Source organism: Pseudopipra pipra, chromosome 16 (assembly GCF_036250125.1).
Source record: "Pseudopipra pipra isolate bDixPip1 chromosome 16, bDixPip1.hap1, whole genome shotgun sequence".
Taxonomy (NCBI): domain Eukaryota; kingdom Metazoa; phylum Chordata; class Aves; order Passeriformes; family Pipridae; genus Pseudopipra; species Pseudopipra pipra.
The window spans coordinates 14,528,255-14,540,563 of record NC_087564.1 but is presented as its reverse complement, the minus strand read 5'-3'; the positions used below and the strand labels follow the sequence as shown (position 1 = coordinate 14,540,563).

General features: G+C 42.6%; 1 protein-coding gene across 4 annotated transcripts in view; it reads right to left on the bottom strand.

Annotated features, from left to right (window-relative positions):
• EPN2 (epsin 2) overlaps window positions 1–12,309 on the bottom strand; it is a 42,218-nt gene that overhangs the window by 8,669 nt on the left and 21,240 nt on the right. For 2 of the 4 annotated variants that reach the window (XM_064673351.1, XM_064673353.1), the window contains exons 3-5: window positions 4,236–4,360; window positions 2,731–2,823; window positions 2,300–2,456 (exon numbers count right to left, since the gene is read on the bottom strand). In XM_064673351.1, coding sequence (XP_064529421.1) covers window positions 2,300–2,456; window positions 2,731–2,823; window positions 4,236–4,360 — 375 coding nt within the window. The remainder of the gene's footprint in view (window positions 1–2,299; window positions 2,457–2,730; window positions 2,824–4,235; window positions 4,361–12,309) is intronic. The other 2 variants (XM_064673352.1, XM_064673354.1) reach the window with 1 other exon arrangement.

The following is a 12,309-nucleotide window of genomic DNA, read 5'->3' as shown; positions in this document are numbered from 1 at the left end:
AAAGCTTTCCTGGGAGATTAACCTCTCTTATGTGCCTTTACTGCCAATTAACACTGAACATAAACAGGTGAAACAGTTCAGCACCAGGAACACTGACAACTCTCAGCATCAATGTCACACGCCCTGAACAACAAGCACCAGGAAATTCTGTGCAAGGCAGATGAATAAACAAATCCCCCCCTTTCAAACTGAATAAAAATATCTGCAGTTCCAACAAGAAAATAAACATGCTTTTGTTACATTGTCACCACAACTGACAATACCTGACTAGAGGTGACCTAAATCACAGGGTCTATTTATGAACTCAGGGGTAAGTTTAGAAAAAGCCCAGAGGTAAAAGGTATGAGATACAAAACACTAACACTTGGAGAAAGACAACAAAGATGCAATGTCTTCCAACTCTTTTAACCATACTGTTATTTTTTAAAAACATAATCAGCTTCCCTGAGCCAGCTGTGCTTTTTTTATTCCCGTGTGTAAGCACTCCTGACACAGATCTGAGCTTCCCACTGATATCCCTTATTATTTTCTTTTAACCCAAAGCCTGTATGTTCAGGATTCTCGTTTTTATTGGAAATTTGTGACAACTCTTAGTTCCCACAAATTCAGTGACCAAATTGCTTCAGGTTGTGCACGAGGGTAAAGGGGATATTTAAGACCAAACAAAGGAGAAGGAAAAGAGAAGGAAACTCCTCTCATCATTTACAATTTCCTGCCAGGTTTTTCTTCTTCCTCCCCAACTTAATTTATTGCTTTCCAGCAAAGCAATTCTGTTTTTGTTTCTACCAATATTTTAAGTTATTAAACCCCAGGAATACTGAGGCAAATCCCACGTTCCTTTTGCAGTGGCCCAGGTGGGTGCTGGAAGGTCATTCTTGCTTGGGCCTGACATCCATCCCCCTCCTGGAGCACCAGGAATGGGAGCCCAGCACTTCCCAGGCACATCCTGTACAACTGTACAGTGATCAACTACCTCCAAACCAGGCAGGACATGCAAACATTTCCTCTTCCCTATGAACCTTCTCGGCAGGAATGGTTTAATTCCATTTAACTGAGGACTGTGTAACCCAGAGCAGTTCGGGATCAGCCCCACGTGCACAACCATTATCTTTAACCACCACGTGGCTTTCAAGTGACAACTTGAAATTGAAATTATTTTGAGTTTTCCAAACTACATACAACCCCCCTTGGCATCACAATATTCTTGTAAACCATTTCAGTGCTGCACACAATGGCACAAATCCCAATTTGCTGGTTTTTGTTTCATCAACAGGCCCATGGTCTCGCTGCAGCTCCACACCAGGAAATGCCAGAACTCTCCAAGGAAGCCAAACTATTCCCACACCGGTACTTACATTTCCTTTATCTGCCCTCAGCGCTGAGCTACAGCAGTGCCCCACCAGAAATGCTAATGACAGCATTTCCCATCAACTGAAGCTTCCCAAAATGTCTTTTCCTTCATAAAGGGAGTGCAGGAAATGAGAGCGTTTGGGAAGATCCCTTCGCAGAGCTTCCACCAGCTCCACTGGAACACCACAGCACATGCAGGACTTGAGAAATACAGTTTAATGAATGACTCTTTTTATCAGAAAACTCCTAAAACTTTTATCTTCAGGACTATCCTTGGGAGCCAAGAAACCAGCAAGCTGGAATAAGGGGTTGTGCTGTGGTGGAATGAAATTGGGAGGCACTGACAAAAAACACTACAGCCAAAACTGATGGAAGGGAAATCCTGTCAGAGGGTGACAGATCAAGCAGGAGAATTGAAGAAAGTTGGATTTTGTTTGTTTTTAACTATGGAAAAATACACTGAATAGCCTCGGGGCCCAAAACTTAGGCTTCTTCTGATTTCCTGTCACCAAAAGAGAAACAGATGACACTTAGAATGATGACCTGCAGCTGGCCCAGCAGCTTTGTAGGTGCCTTAAATGCCACCGTGAGGAGGGGAAAAAACCCCAAACAAGGCATTTCATTATTGAACTTCAACATTTTCATCAGGAACCTGATGGTGGTGTGTTGAATGCTGATGTAAATGACTTTAAAGAAGAGGTTGTAGAACCACCAGCCTGAAGTACAACAGATAGAATGCACAAACAAAAATCCAGCTGTTTAAAAAGAGTGAAATTTCCATTTGTTTCTGCTTGGAAATGAGTTGGGAAATGTCAGTTCTAGAGTATGGGAACCAATCGAGATGGACTAATACAGGAGCATGACACTGGACACAGAGGAACTTTGAAAAGCTCAACATCAAAAAGCAAAACCCTTTAAATAACATTCCTCCTGGCAGTTTTCTCCTTACCAAATGATTGCCACGGGTCAGAGGCAGGAGCTGCAACTGTGGATCCTCCCCAGGGATCAGTTTGGTTTGCAACAGCGGGAGGTCCCCACGGCTCCGTTTTCGGCGGGGCCGGTGCCGAGGAGGGCAGGGCATCCATCAGGTCCAACAAAGTGGTGTGCTGAGGGCAGGAATAATCTGAGCTTTAATCAAGAGCATTGTCACTCTGAAGTACAAACCCATGAGAGTGAAGAAGCAATTATTTTTATTTTCTTTTTCCTTTTACACACCTGCATTGACTAGTAGTTCGAAATTTAACCCACACGGAAGAAGCTTTAAAGCTACACAACAAAGCAATCCCAAAAGCATACAAGAGCTCAGTATTAAGCTATTTTGTGTTACTGTATTTCAGCTTTTGGCAGCATAACCGGGAGTTTCTTAGTCGAAGGCACTACCTCCTTCTTTTTGGGAATTTTAATTGTGTCTCTGCGACTCTCCTCCAGAGCCATCTGTAATCTCAGATCATCTCCGCGTCTGAGGCGCTCCTCCTGCAAAGGAAATCAACACTGGTGATATAGACCATGAGCCTGCACTGGGCTGCTGCTCCCTCCAGGAATCCAACCCCTGGGCAGGACACCTCCAGGGAAGGCCTGGCCAGCCCTCCCTGCCACCGCTGCTGGGATTATTTGCTAGAATTTGGACATGACTGAGAGAGGGAGAGGAATTTTCTTGCGGTTCTTGCCTCAACCAGAGGTCAGGAGCACCCCGACCCCGGAACACCAGCGGTGTCATCACAATCCAGTTTGCTGATTGACATTTACCCTTGTGTTGTTTTATTCCTGATGGGAATATAAATGCAACATTCTTTCCAAAATTCAGCTTCTAGGTAGAAACACCACAGAACTCCGAGTAAACAGCCCCTTTTTAAATGATCGCCATGATTTGGAACCGCTGAAGGTTGTGGGGAACTAAACTCTAATTTCCCTGGCTTTTCTCAGCTTCCCTCCACACTGATACAAGTGTTAGAACACCAAGGGAATCAGTCGAGCCAACTCCCTGTAATTTGAAGGTTTAAACATCTGTAAGCTACAATGTTTGTGGTACATTCAAATACTTTAAATGTCTTTGCTTGCATCACATCTTTCAGAAGTTGACTAATCCCCCAGCTGGTATTTTCCTTGTCATTTTTCAAGCTACTTCAACTGATTAGATTCTGATTTATATTTTCTTTCCCTTTATTGCTCAATAATGATAAAGTTTACTGGGTGATAGTTTTCCTTTCCAAGCATAGAGATTCTAATGTTTAACATGCAGCTTAAGCTAAATTGTCACAGGAAACCTCTAAAATATTACACTCAGCAGGGCTGACTTGAATTTTCACTCATAGCTGAGATTCAACTTATACATTAACATGAAGCAGACTTTATCCACAATTATTTATCTATCATTTACTCCAAATTCAAAATGAACTTCTTAAGAATTAGCACAGTAACATAACTCAGGTGACAGATTAGGAATCAAGTTACTTTAAACCAAGTTCTTTATATATTCTGGTACTTTGTGTCAGGTCACCCTCTTGTTCCAGACACTCTTACCAAACAACCAGACCATTCAAAATTCCACTGGAATCAGAATTCACTGACATTAATGAAGGTTTTCAGGACCAGTCACGCTTCCAGCTCTTCCTAACTGAAAACATCTTCAGTAATGGGCTGATTAACATCCTCCCACACAAAGTCTTCTCGCAAAGTGACTGTCATCTTCCACTAGTCTCAACAGCTCGGAGGCTGGAGTTACTTTAAAAAAACAGATTTAAAAAAGAAAAAAAAAAGCAAGAGCAACATCTTCCAAAATGGCCTTTCCACCTGGAGTAAAGCCAAGCTGCCACTGGGAAGGAAAAAAAAAAACAAAACCAAACCAAACCAGGATTGCAATCTCAACTATCAAAGGCAAAACCTACACGGGCACCGACCTGCTCCGCCACCTCCCGGCTCATGGCCAGCGCCAGCTGCAGCTGCAGCTCCTCCTCCCCGCTCGTCTGAGGCCGGGCCTGCTCGAGCTCCGAGGAAACTCGAGGGGATGTTGCTGTTGGGAGACAAAACCCACCGCGTTTAGCACATCAAACACATCAAACAACAACAAACGTGTGGCGCGTTTGATTCCTGCTCTGAGCAGATCCCACCCCCCGTCCCCGTTTTCACACGTTCATGTTCCAGGGAGACTGGAGACCTCCAAAAGCTCCCACCATGGCTGAGGGGAATGACAATTCAGTTGGTTTAAAGGACAAATATTCCTGGAAAATAAAGGCTTTAGTGGGGTTGTAACATCAACGAGGACCCCTGGACACCCTGAGGACTTTGGGGGTAGGACACCGACTTAAAAATGCAGAGAATTAATTGTTCAAGAAAACATTTGTTGATATTTCTCACATCTCCCAATGTCACTAAGGATTTGCTGGGAGTTGGCCAATCTCGGGGTAAAACTGGATACCACCCACTTTTCTGTAAAATAATACAGTCCTAATGGGAAGATAAAGAACTATTCTTAACTGCTGAGCAGGCTCAGGGACAAACAAGCCAGCCTTTCATACCCCAAATTTACACAAATACTGTATCATTCTCTGTTAAGAAAGAGTTTGGTCTATGGGTTGGGGGCGTTGTTTGGTTTCTGGTGTTGGTTGGTCTTTTTTTGGAGGAAGATTTCCACTAGCTGAGCTCTAGCTGTGATCTCCCCCACTCCACGAGCAACACTCGAGCTTGACAGCTAAAATATGCAATTTCTCAACATACAAACCATCTTTTCTTGATGTTTTCACCACAGCAACATGCAGAAATTCCCATCCCAATGGGACAACACTAGTAGGTTTAGCACTAGACAATAACTAAACGTTTTTTTTGTGCTCACTCTCACAAATAATTCTCTAGCATCAAATCATTCACACAGAAATTTTATCTCAGTTTGGCAAGGAAGTTTGTATTTAATGGCTGGAATGATAATTAGGTTTGGCAAAATATACATTGACATTTAATAGAGAGGAATCATGTTTTTAAACTAGCATGGCAAGGTCTAAGAAATTGAGTTTCTTCTTAGCAGGCCAGCTGGGCATGTTTGAGATTGCCAAACTATGTTTTAAAAAGCACTTTTTCATCACTACTTTAATCCTGCAAACACTTCCCAGTCTTGTCTCTCCAAGATGACATTTCAAAACAAGAAGTGCACCTTCCTCTCTCCTCCAACAGGCCTCAAGGCAGGTGACCCTCCCTAAAAAAGGAATGACCTTTCCATCCCACCCCACTCTGTTTCTAAAGGGACACAATAATTTATCCCCCAGATCCTGAGGCTCTCAAGCCAACCAGACAAGCTCCTTACTGCAACAGAGATGTTACTCATCCCTCAATTCTATTACTTTTTCAAATGAAATAACTAAATTTAGCCTGTTTGCTCCAACAGTCACAGCCAGGCTCTCTGATATATTATATGGACTATTAAAAACAATATAACTAAAGCACGTGATAATTCCCAGCCAACAGAGGTTAAACATGAGCACTAGTTCTGGTCACTCAAACCCAAGATGGGTGATTTCAAAACCAGAATAGAGGTGGAAACACTTCCCTTCAGAGCATGGAGAATGTTTTATGTGTTTATCTTTGCAAAAAGAAGATTGAGCAGTTTATGGTTGTTAAACATATCAGGCTTGCAAACACCACAGAGCCAGAAAAGCTATTTAAGATAAAGGGGCAAGAACTAATGGTATAAATTGACCATGAGTAGATTTAAGAGATAAGTAGAGAAGAGCAGTTTTCCAGCAGGGAATAGAGAAGGAAAGAGTTGTAACTGGTTTAAAAACAGAGCTGGATAAGTGTGGGACAAATGGGACACCAACAGAGTCACCTGAGAGCAGATGGACCTGGACCATGAGAAGGGAGGCACCTCCTGGTCTTCCAGTTTTTCAACTGCAATTGTGGGGGGAAATGGGATTTCCTGCACTTCCTGCAAATCAGCTTTTCCACCTCTGTTGATGTTACTACATTCCATAACAGCTCAGAAGCTGACGATACAACAGCTTTAAAATGTTGTGGAATGGGTCCATCCCGTTGATTTTCCTGCCATTTCCACGGGAAGGACTTGCTGAACACACTCACCAGTCTCAGCTTTCAGCAGCTCACGGCCCTTCTGCCCGGAAAAGCTGCAAGGAGCGGGAATTGCATCCCACTGGCCCTCCCCTGGGGGGTCCTCACCTCCCAGCCATGCACAGGAAGGGCTGGATTGCTTTGGCAGGGAGCTCCATGAGCTCACAGCTCCCAGCAGAGCCCAACATCAGCAGCTCCAGGATCTGAACGTGGATAACACGGCGTCTCACGGATATAAATTATTTCTTTTCACTTTCAGGCTTTTCCAGCAATTCATTCTACTTGGTTTCATTAACTCTAAAAGGCACTTCCAAAAAAAAAAAAAAAAAAGGAAAAATACCCATTTGAAATTCTTCCTTGGGCCTCATTTGAAAAAAAAAAACAAACTATAAGAATGTTGCCATTTTACATTAAACCTCTGCAGTGTTATAAAACCACCTACATTAAAGAGCTGCCAGCAAATTGTTTGAGAAAGGATTAAGGAAAATTCAAAACACTGTTCCTGGGAGTAACCTGACATGCTTTATGCAGCAACTTCACTCCTATATGGGCCTCATCCTGCATTAAGGTTTGAATTCCCAGGATCCAGCAGAAAGGTTATTGCCTTAGTAACAGGATCGCTGCCACACAAAGCATCCCTTATCCCCCAGCACATGACAGTTAACTCAGATGTTTATGTAAGATGGGACTCAATAGATCAATTCTGACCTGCTAAGCCCTGCTTTGTTGGGAATTTGGAGATCCCAGTCCCTCCAGGCTGCCCAGAAGCAAACTGGTGGGAATCTGCTCCCGCAGGGAGCGACACCACCGGGCTGGGCTGCTCGGCAAGGGAATCATCTCCACCCTCAGTTAATCACTAAAGCAGGATTCTGCTCCACCATCTGTCCCCAGGCCAGGCTCTGCTGTCTTTCAGACACATCTATTGATGATTTCCTATATTTTGGCAATATCAAAAGCCCTCTGTAGATGTCGATAGCTCTGGCTGAGTTGAAGTGAATACACAGGACACAGAAAGCAGAGTCACTGCCTGCATTAGTGACAAAAATCACTCCCAGCACACCAGTCAGACTTTGCATTTCCATTCAGAAGGCTGTGCTTGGGTTTTGGGATTGGTTTTGTTATTCCTGGGGTTTTTCTTTTTCTGATCTGCAGGTGGAATTCTGAAGAACAGACTTCACTTCTCAGTCACAGCTGTTCAGAAAGAAAAGCTGCTTCCTCCCTCAATCAGTGCACCCACAAATGTAGACAAACCAAGGCTGACTTGAAAAATTAGATTAATATCAAGGTAAGAACTCAAGACACCGACAGAAATTCCCTTGGGAACCAAGCAGAGATCCCATTTGTTAGTCTTCCAATGAAAGACCACTCAAACAAAGATGGGATCCGTTCAAAAAGCCAAACTAGCCTCTCAAATGATGGGAAGGCATGTGCAAACTGCTCAATCTAGGAGGAGTTGTGTAATCCACCTTTCCACTGGGAATTAAAGAATCTTTCAGACACAAGAGGAGAGTTAATAACACCTCTGAACGTGACAAGGTGGAGCTGCTCAACCTTCCTGCAGGATTTAACTGTGCTGAGCACACAGAGCACTTCTGAAATTCATTTAACCCTGAACAAATCCTTGAGGTTTGTTTTGGTTTTAGGAGCATTTTCCTCCCAGGTGATCCCTACATCCAGCTCAACAGACAGAGTTGGATCATTTAGTGCCACTACAGAAGCCTGAATACACCAATGGCACTTCCCACCTTCACCAGAAAAAGAAATATATGATGAGAGAATTTAATCAAGTTGTCAAGTGACGTCTGACAGGAGTCTGTCACATTCCTTCAACACCTCAAACTACGGGAATTATCCAAACTGTTCATCCAGATTCACTGCTGGATGATAAGTCATATATTCCCTGACTAAGATGGAAGGGCAGAGATGTGTTCCAACCTGCAAATTGTTAAAAACCTGTAAATTATTAAATAAATAAAAACCCCCAACTTTAAAAAGAGGAGCATTCTGAAATCTGAATGGCACAGGGTGCCCAGAGAAGCTGTGGCTGCCCCATCCCTGCAAGTGTCCAAGGTCAGGTTGGATTAACCTTGGCTAGTGGAAGGTGTCCCTTCCCATGGCACAGGGTTGGAACTGGATGAGCTTTAAGGTCCCTTCCCCAAACCATTCTGGGATTCTATGAATTTCCTATCATGTCAAACCCCAAACAGCAATTCCTCTGATTTACTTTGTACTCCAAGTAAAAGTGGAGAGAAAGCCAAAACAGATGAGAGAACATAACCTTGCTGAGGCTTCACAAAACTGCTTTTAAATAATGAGTCGACTTAATATCAATAATCACTGGAAACATTAAAAATTCATTAATTCACCTGAAGAAAATTGCTCCCAGAATCTTTACAGGAAAGGTTAACAGACTTGGCATTTCCCAAGATCCATAAAAGGGATCTTCAGCCCATCTTTCACCGATCTTTTCTCAAACAGGCTGTTTGCACAATGAATGTGAGTTGAGCTTAGCTGAGCTGAGCCCACCTCGGGCAGTGCTGCTCTGAAAGCAGGTCACACATTTGTGTCGATGAAATCAGGGCACTAAACCCACCCCAGCCTGGCTCTGCCTCCCAAACCCACGGGAGCACATGGACAAAGGGAAGGGGGTGTGGACAACCCAAAATATCACAGGGACATCCTGGCTTGGGCATGACAGGATTGGATCTCTGAATAAGCAGTAAGGCCTCAGTAAACTTGGGTTTAAAACATGACCAGCACTTCCCAGGCTTGAAACATCACCCCAGTTCAGGCTTAAGAGGTCTATATTAAGAACATCCTACTTTTCCCTGTGCAGCCATAAATCCAGAATCCTATTTAAGTGGTCACTGGCAGCTGTAGATGAAACAAGGCCAGGAGCAGGAGGTTGAAGTTTTCAAAACCGGGTGACTGATGTATAAAAGCATAAAGACAATTTTTTAGACACAAAACCACGTTATGAGCGAAGAAATTCTCCTCCAAAAGATTTCGGATGTCCACCTTCTATTCCTTCCTCTCCCCAGTAGGTTTGGGTTCAGCACCACACAAGAACATTCCTCCACAGTGAAATAAAACCTGACATCAGATTTCCTGCAACTCCAGAGAATTTACACGTTTTCCAAAATAATAAAGAACTATTATGCATTTTGTCATGGAATATTTAACAGCTCCTAATCTGAACATTAACTGCCAACTGGAAGATAAAACCAATTGTTCCCAGTATGTCAGAAATTGTTGACAAGATGAAGGTTGGGAGGAGATTTAATTTCTGGTTTTTGCTTTAGTATCTCTCTTGGCTTCCACTTACAGGTTATGAGACTAAGTAGCAAAAATACACTAATACTTTCACATTCACACACCATAATGTACTCCCTGGAATTACCCAAGCACTGAGATCTTCAGGGCCAACCAAGTCATTAAGGCAAAGCTTTGGGGGAAAGGATCTTATTAAAAACTCTCACGTTTCCCCACTTCACTTTGCACAGCTTCTAAAGGACTGTTAGAGATGAGATGAAAATATCCACAAGGAAATGGGGAGAAATGTCCTTATTTGCCAAGTCTTGCCTGCAGCAGTGAGGGATAATTGTTCGAGAGTCAAGAGATCCTTTTCCATCTTGAACTCTCCCACACTACACAGGCTGGAAGTAATGCTTTTACTTTTTCATAAAGGATAAATTTGGGACACCATGACCAGCAAGTCTTTAAGAAAACCCTTTCTGGCTCAACATCAAGTACAAAATCCAACTGCTGGATTCAAACCCACAGGTGTTAGAGGCTGGGAAGGGCAGGAGAGTGAGCACTGCAGTGTTCAGCCTGTGCAGTGCAGCTCATTCAACATTCTGAGCAAACCAAACCAAAAAGGGGTCACTGACTTATCCAATATTGCACTTTTAGGAAGTGACAGAAAGGGAAGAGATCCCTCAGGCACAATCCAGCACAGTATCCACTGCAAGTTCTTGTTCCCCCAATGGTCTGTCCTGGAGGAACTACCCAGCTCTTTCAGTCAGCTCAGGCTTCATTTCTTCTGCAAGAAAGCATCAAAAATGAGATTTTATAGCCCAACATCATCTCTTCAAGCAAGGGGAATGCATTCCCAAAATCTGCAATCCCCACTAAAGAGGAACAGAAGTAAAATGTGCTGATGCCAAAACCACTGAGAGACAAAATATTTCATTTAGTGATGTTGGCAAAAAGGCTGTTAACTCTCCCAAACTTTACTGATATTTGACTGTTAAGAAGACATGTGATATATTCAGCAAAGAGGAGGGATGTACATTTTTAAGAGGCAAACCTCATGCTATAGATTGCAAATCTAAATGTCTCTGATCTCCTCTTCAAAGGCTCAGAGGAATGAAAGAGAATTCTGCCAGAATATACAGTGCAGCAACCACATCTTCGAGCTGCTACAAGGAGAATATTTCCCAGGAGCCAAGCATAACTTAATTCCTTTCACATATTTCACTGAATCCATCTTTTCAGAACAAAAGGAGGTTATCATTTAAAAAAATAAAACAGGATGCACACAATCTCTTCCACTTTAAATAATGAAAAGCATCTTTTCCATCAAATTTAGAAGGCACAGGAATGACCCTACATTTATGTAACAGATTAAATGTCTGGATTTTAATGAAACTCCTTCCTCGTTTCCTGGGATAAAGCTGTTTTTTTCCAATATCAGATTTTCTAAAATCTAAAGATTTTCCAATACCAGGAGTATTTAAGCCCAGCTGTTCTGAAAGGTGCTGGTTTGCTTTGCTATGCTCAATTAAACCTGACAAAAACACATTAAAACTTCAAAATATAAAAAACCAACAGCCATCTGTATTTGGGCTGATCCACTGTGAGAAGTCCAGGAGAGGCCACAACCCAGGAAGGAAAAAAAAAAAAAGCCTGAGATTTCTAAAGCTTCTTAGGTCTGTGCTCAGGGAGGGAGGAGGAAGGAAAGCTTAAGAAATCATTACCTCAAAAGCAATCCTGCCACGGGAGACACACACAGGGAAATGGGAGCATCCACTAAATCCACATTTGGGCTGAAAGAACAGCCAAATTTGCTGCTTCTCCCAAGGAACAATCCAGGAACACACCCTGCATTGCTCAACCCTGCTGGGAGGAATAGTTTGGAGCCTCTGGTAGCATTTAACGTGCCAAACAATAGTTCCAGGCACTAATTAGAGGCAGGAGCTGGTGAAACAATAACCCTGTGGAACCCAAGGTGTGCTCAGCAGAACTCAGTCACTATTATTTAGTCCATCAGCTCAAGTTAAAAACAGTATTTCAAGCTATATCCTAAATTAAGAATTTTTGCTGTAGTCAACAGTGATCTGCAGACTTCAAAAGAAAAAAAAATGTTATTGTTGTGGTAACAATATATATGATGTGCTTTAAAAAGTCACACTGAAACAATGCTCTGGTGTGGTTATTATAAAAAACCTATGTACCTATAGAAAATATGAACAGGCAGAAATATGATTATTACACAAAAACTAAGAGGTTTGTTATCCAGCTCCTAATTAAAAGATTAAAAAAACCTCATACGTGAAAATCTTCATGCCCATTATTTGCAAAATACTTCTTTTTGGAAATAATTTTTCCTGCTCATCTCCATAGCTTTAAATGGACAGATTTAGTTTGATTTTCCTGCCACCTCCCCCTGCCTTCCCCAAGAAGTGTTTGCACACTCACATATTTATGATTTGAGCAGCACTTTGGGACCCAGGACATGACAAACTTCAGATTCCTAGAACTGGTGCTCAGTGGATTCTCCACCCTGGCTGGGTTACAGCCCTCCACACACCCTAAACATTCATTTAAAGACAAGATTTTCCTTCAGAATTAGACCACAACCACTGACATTCCAGCCAAAGCAGCTTTCATCAGATCATTACT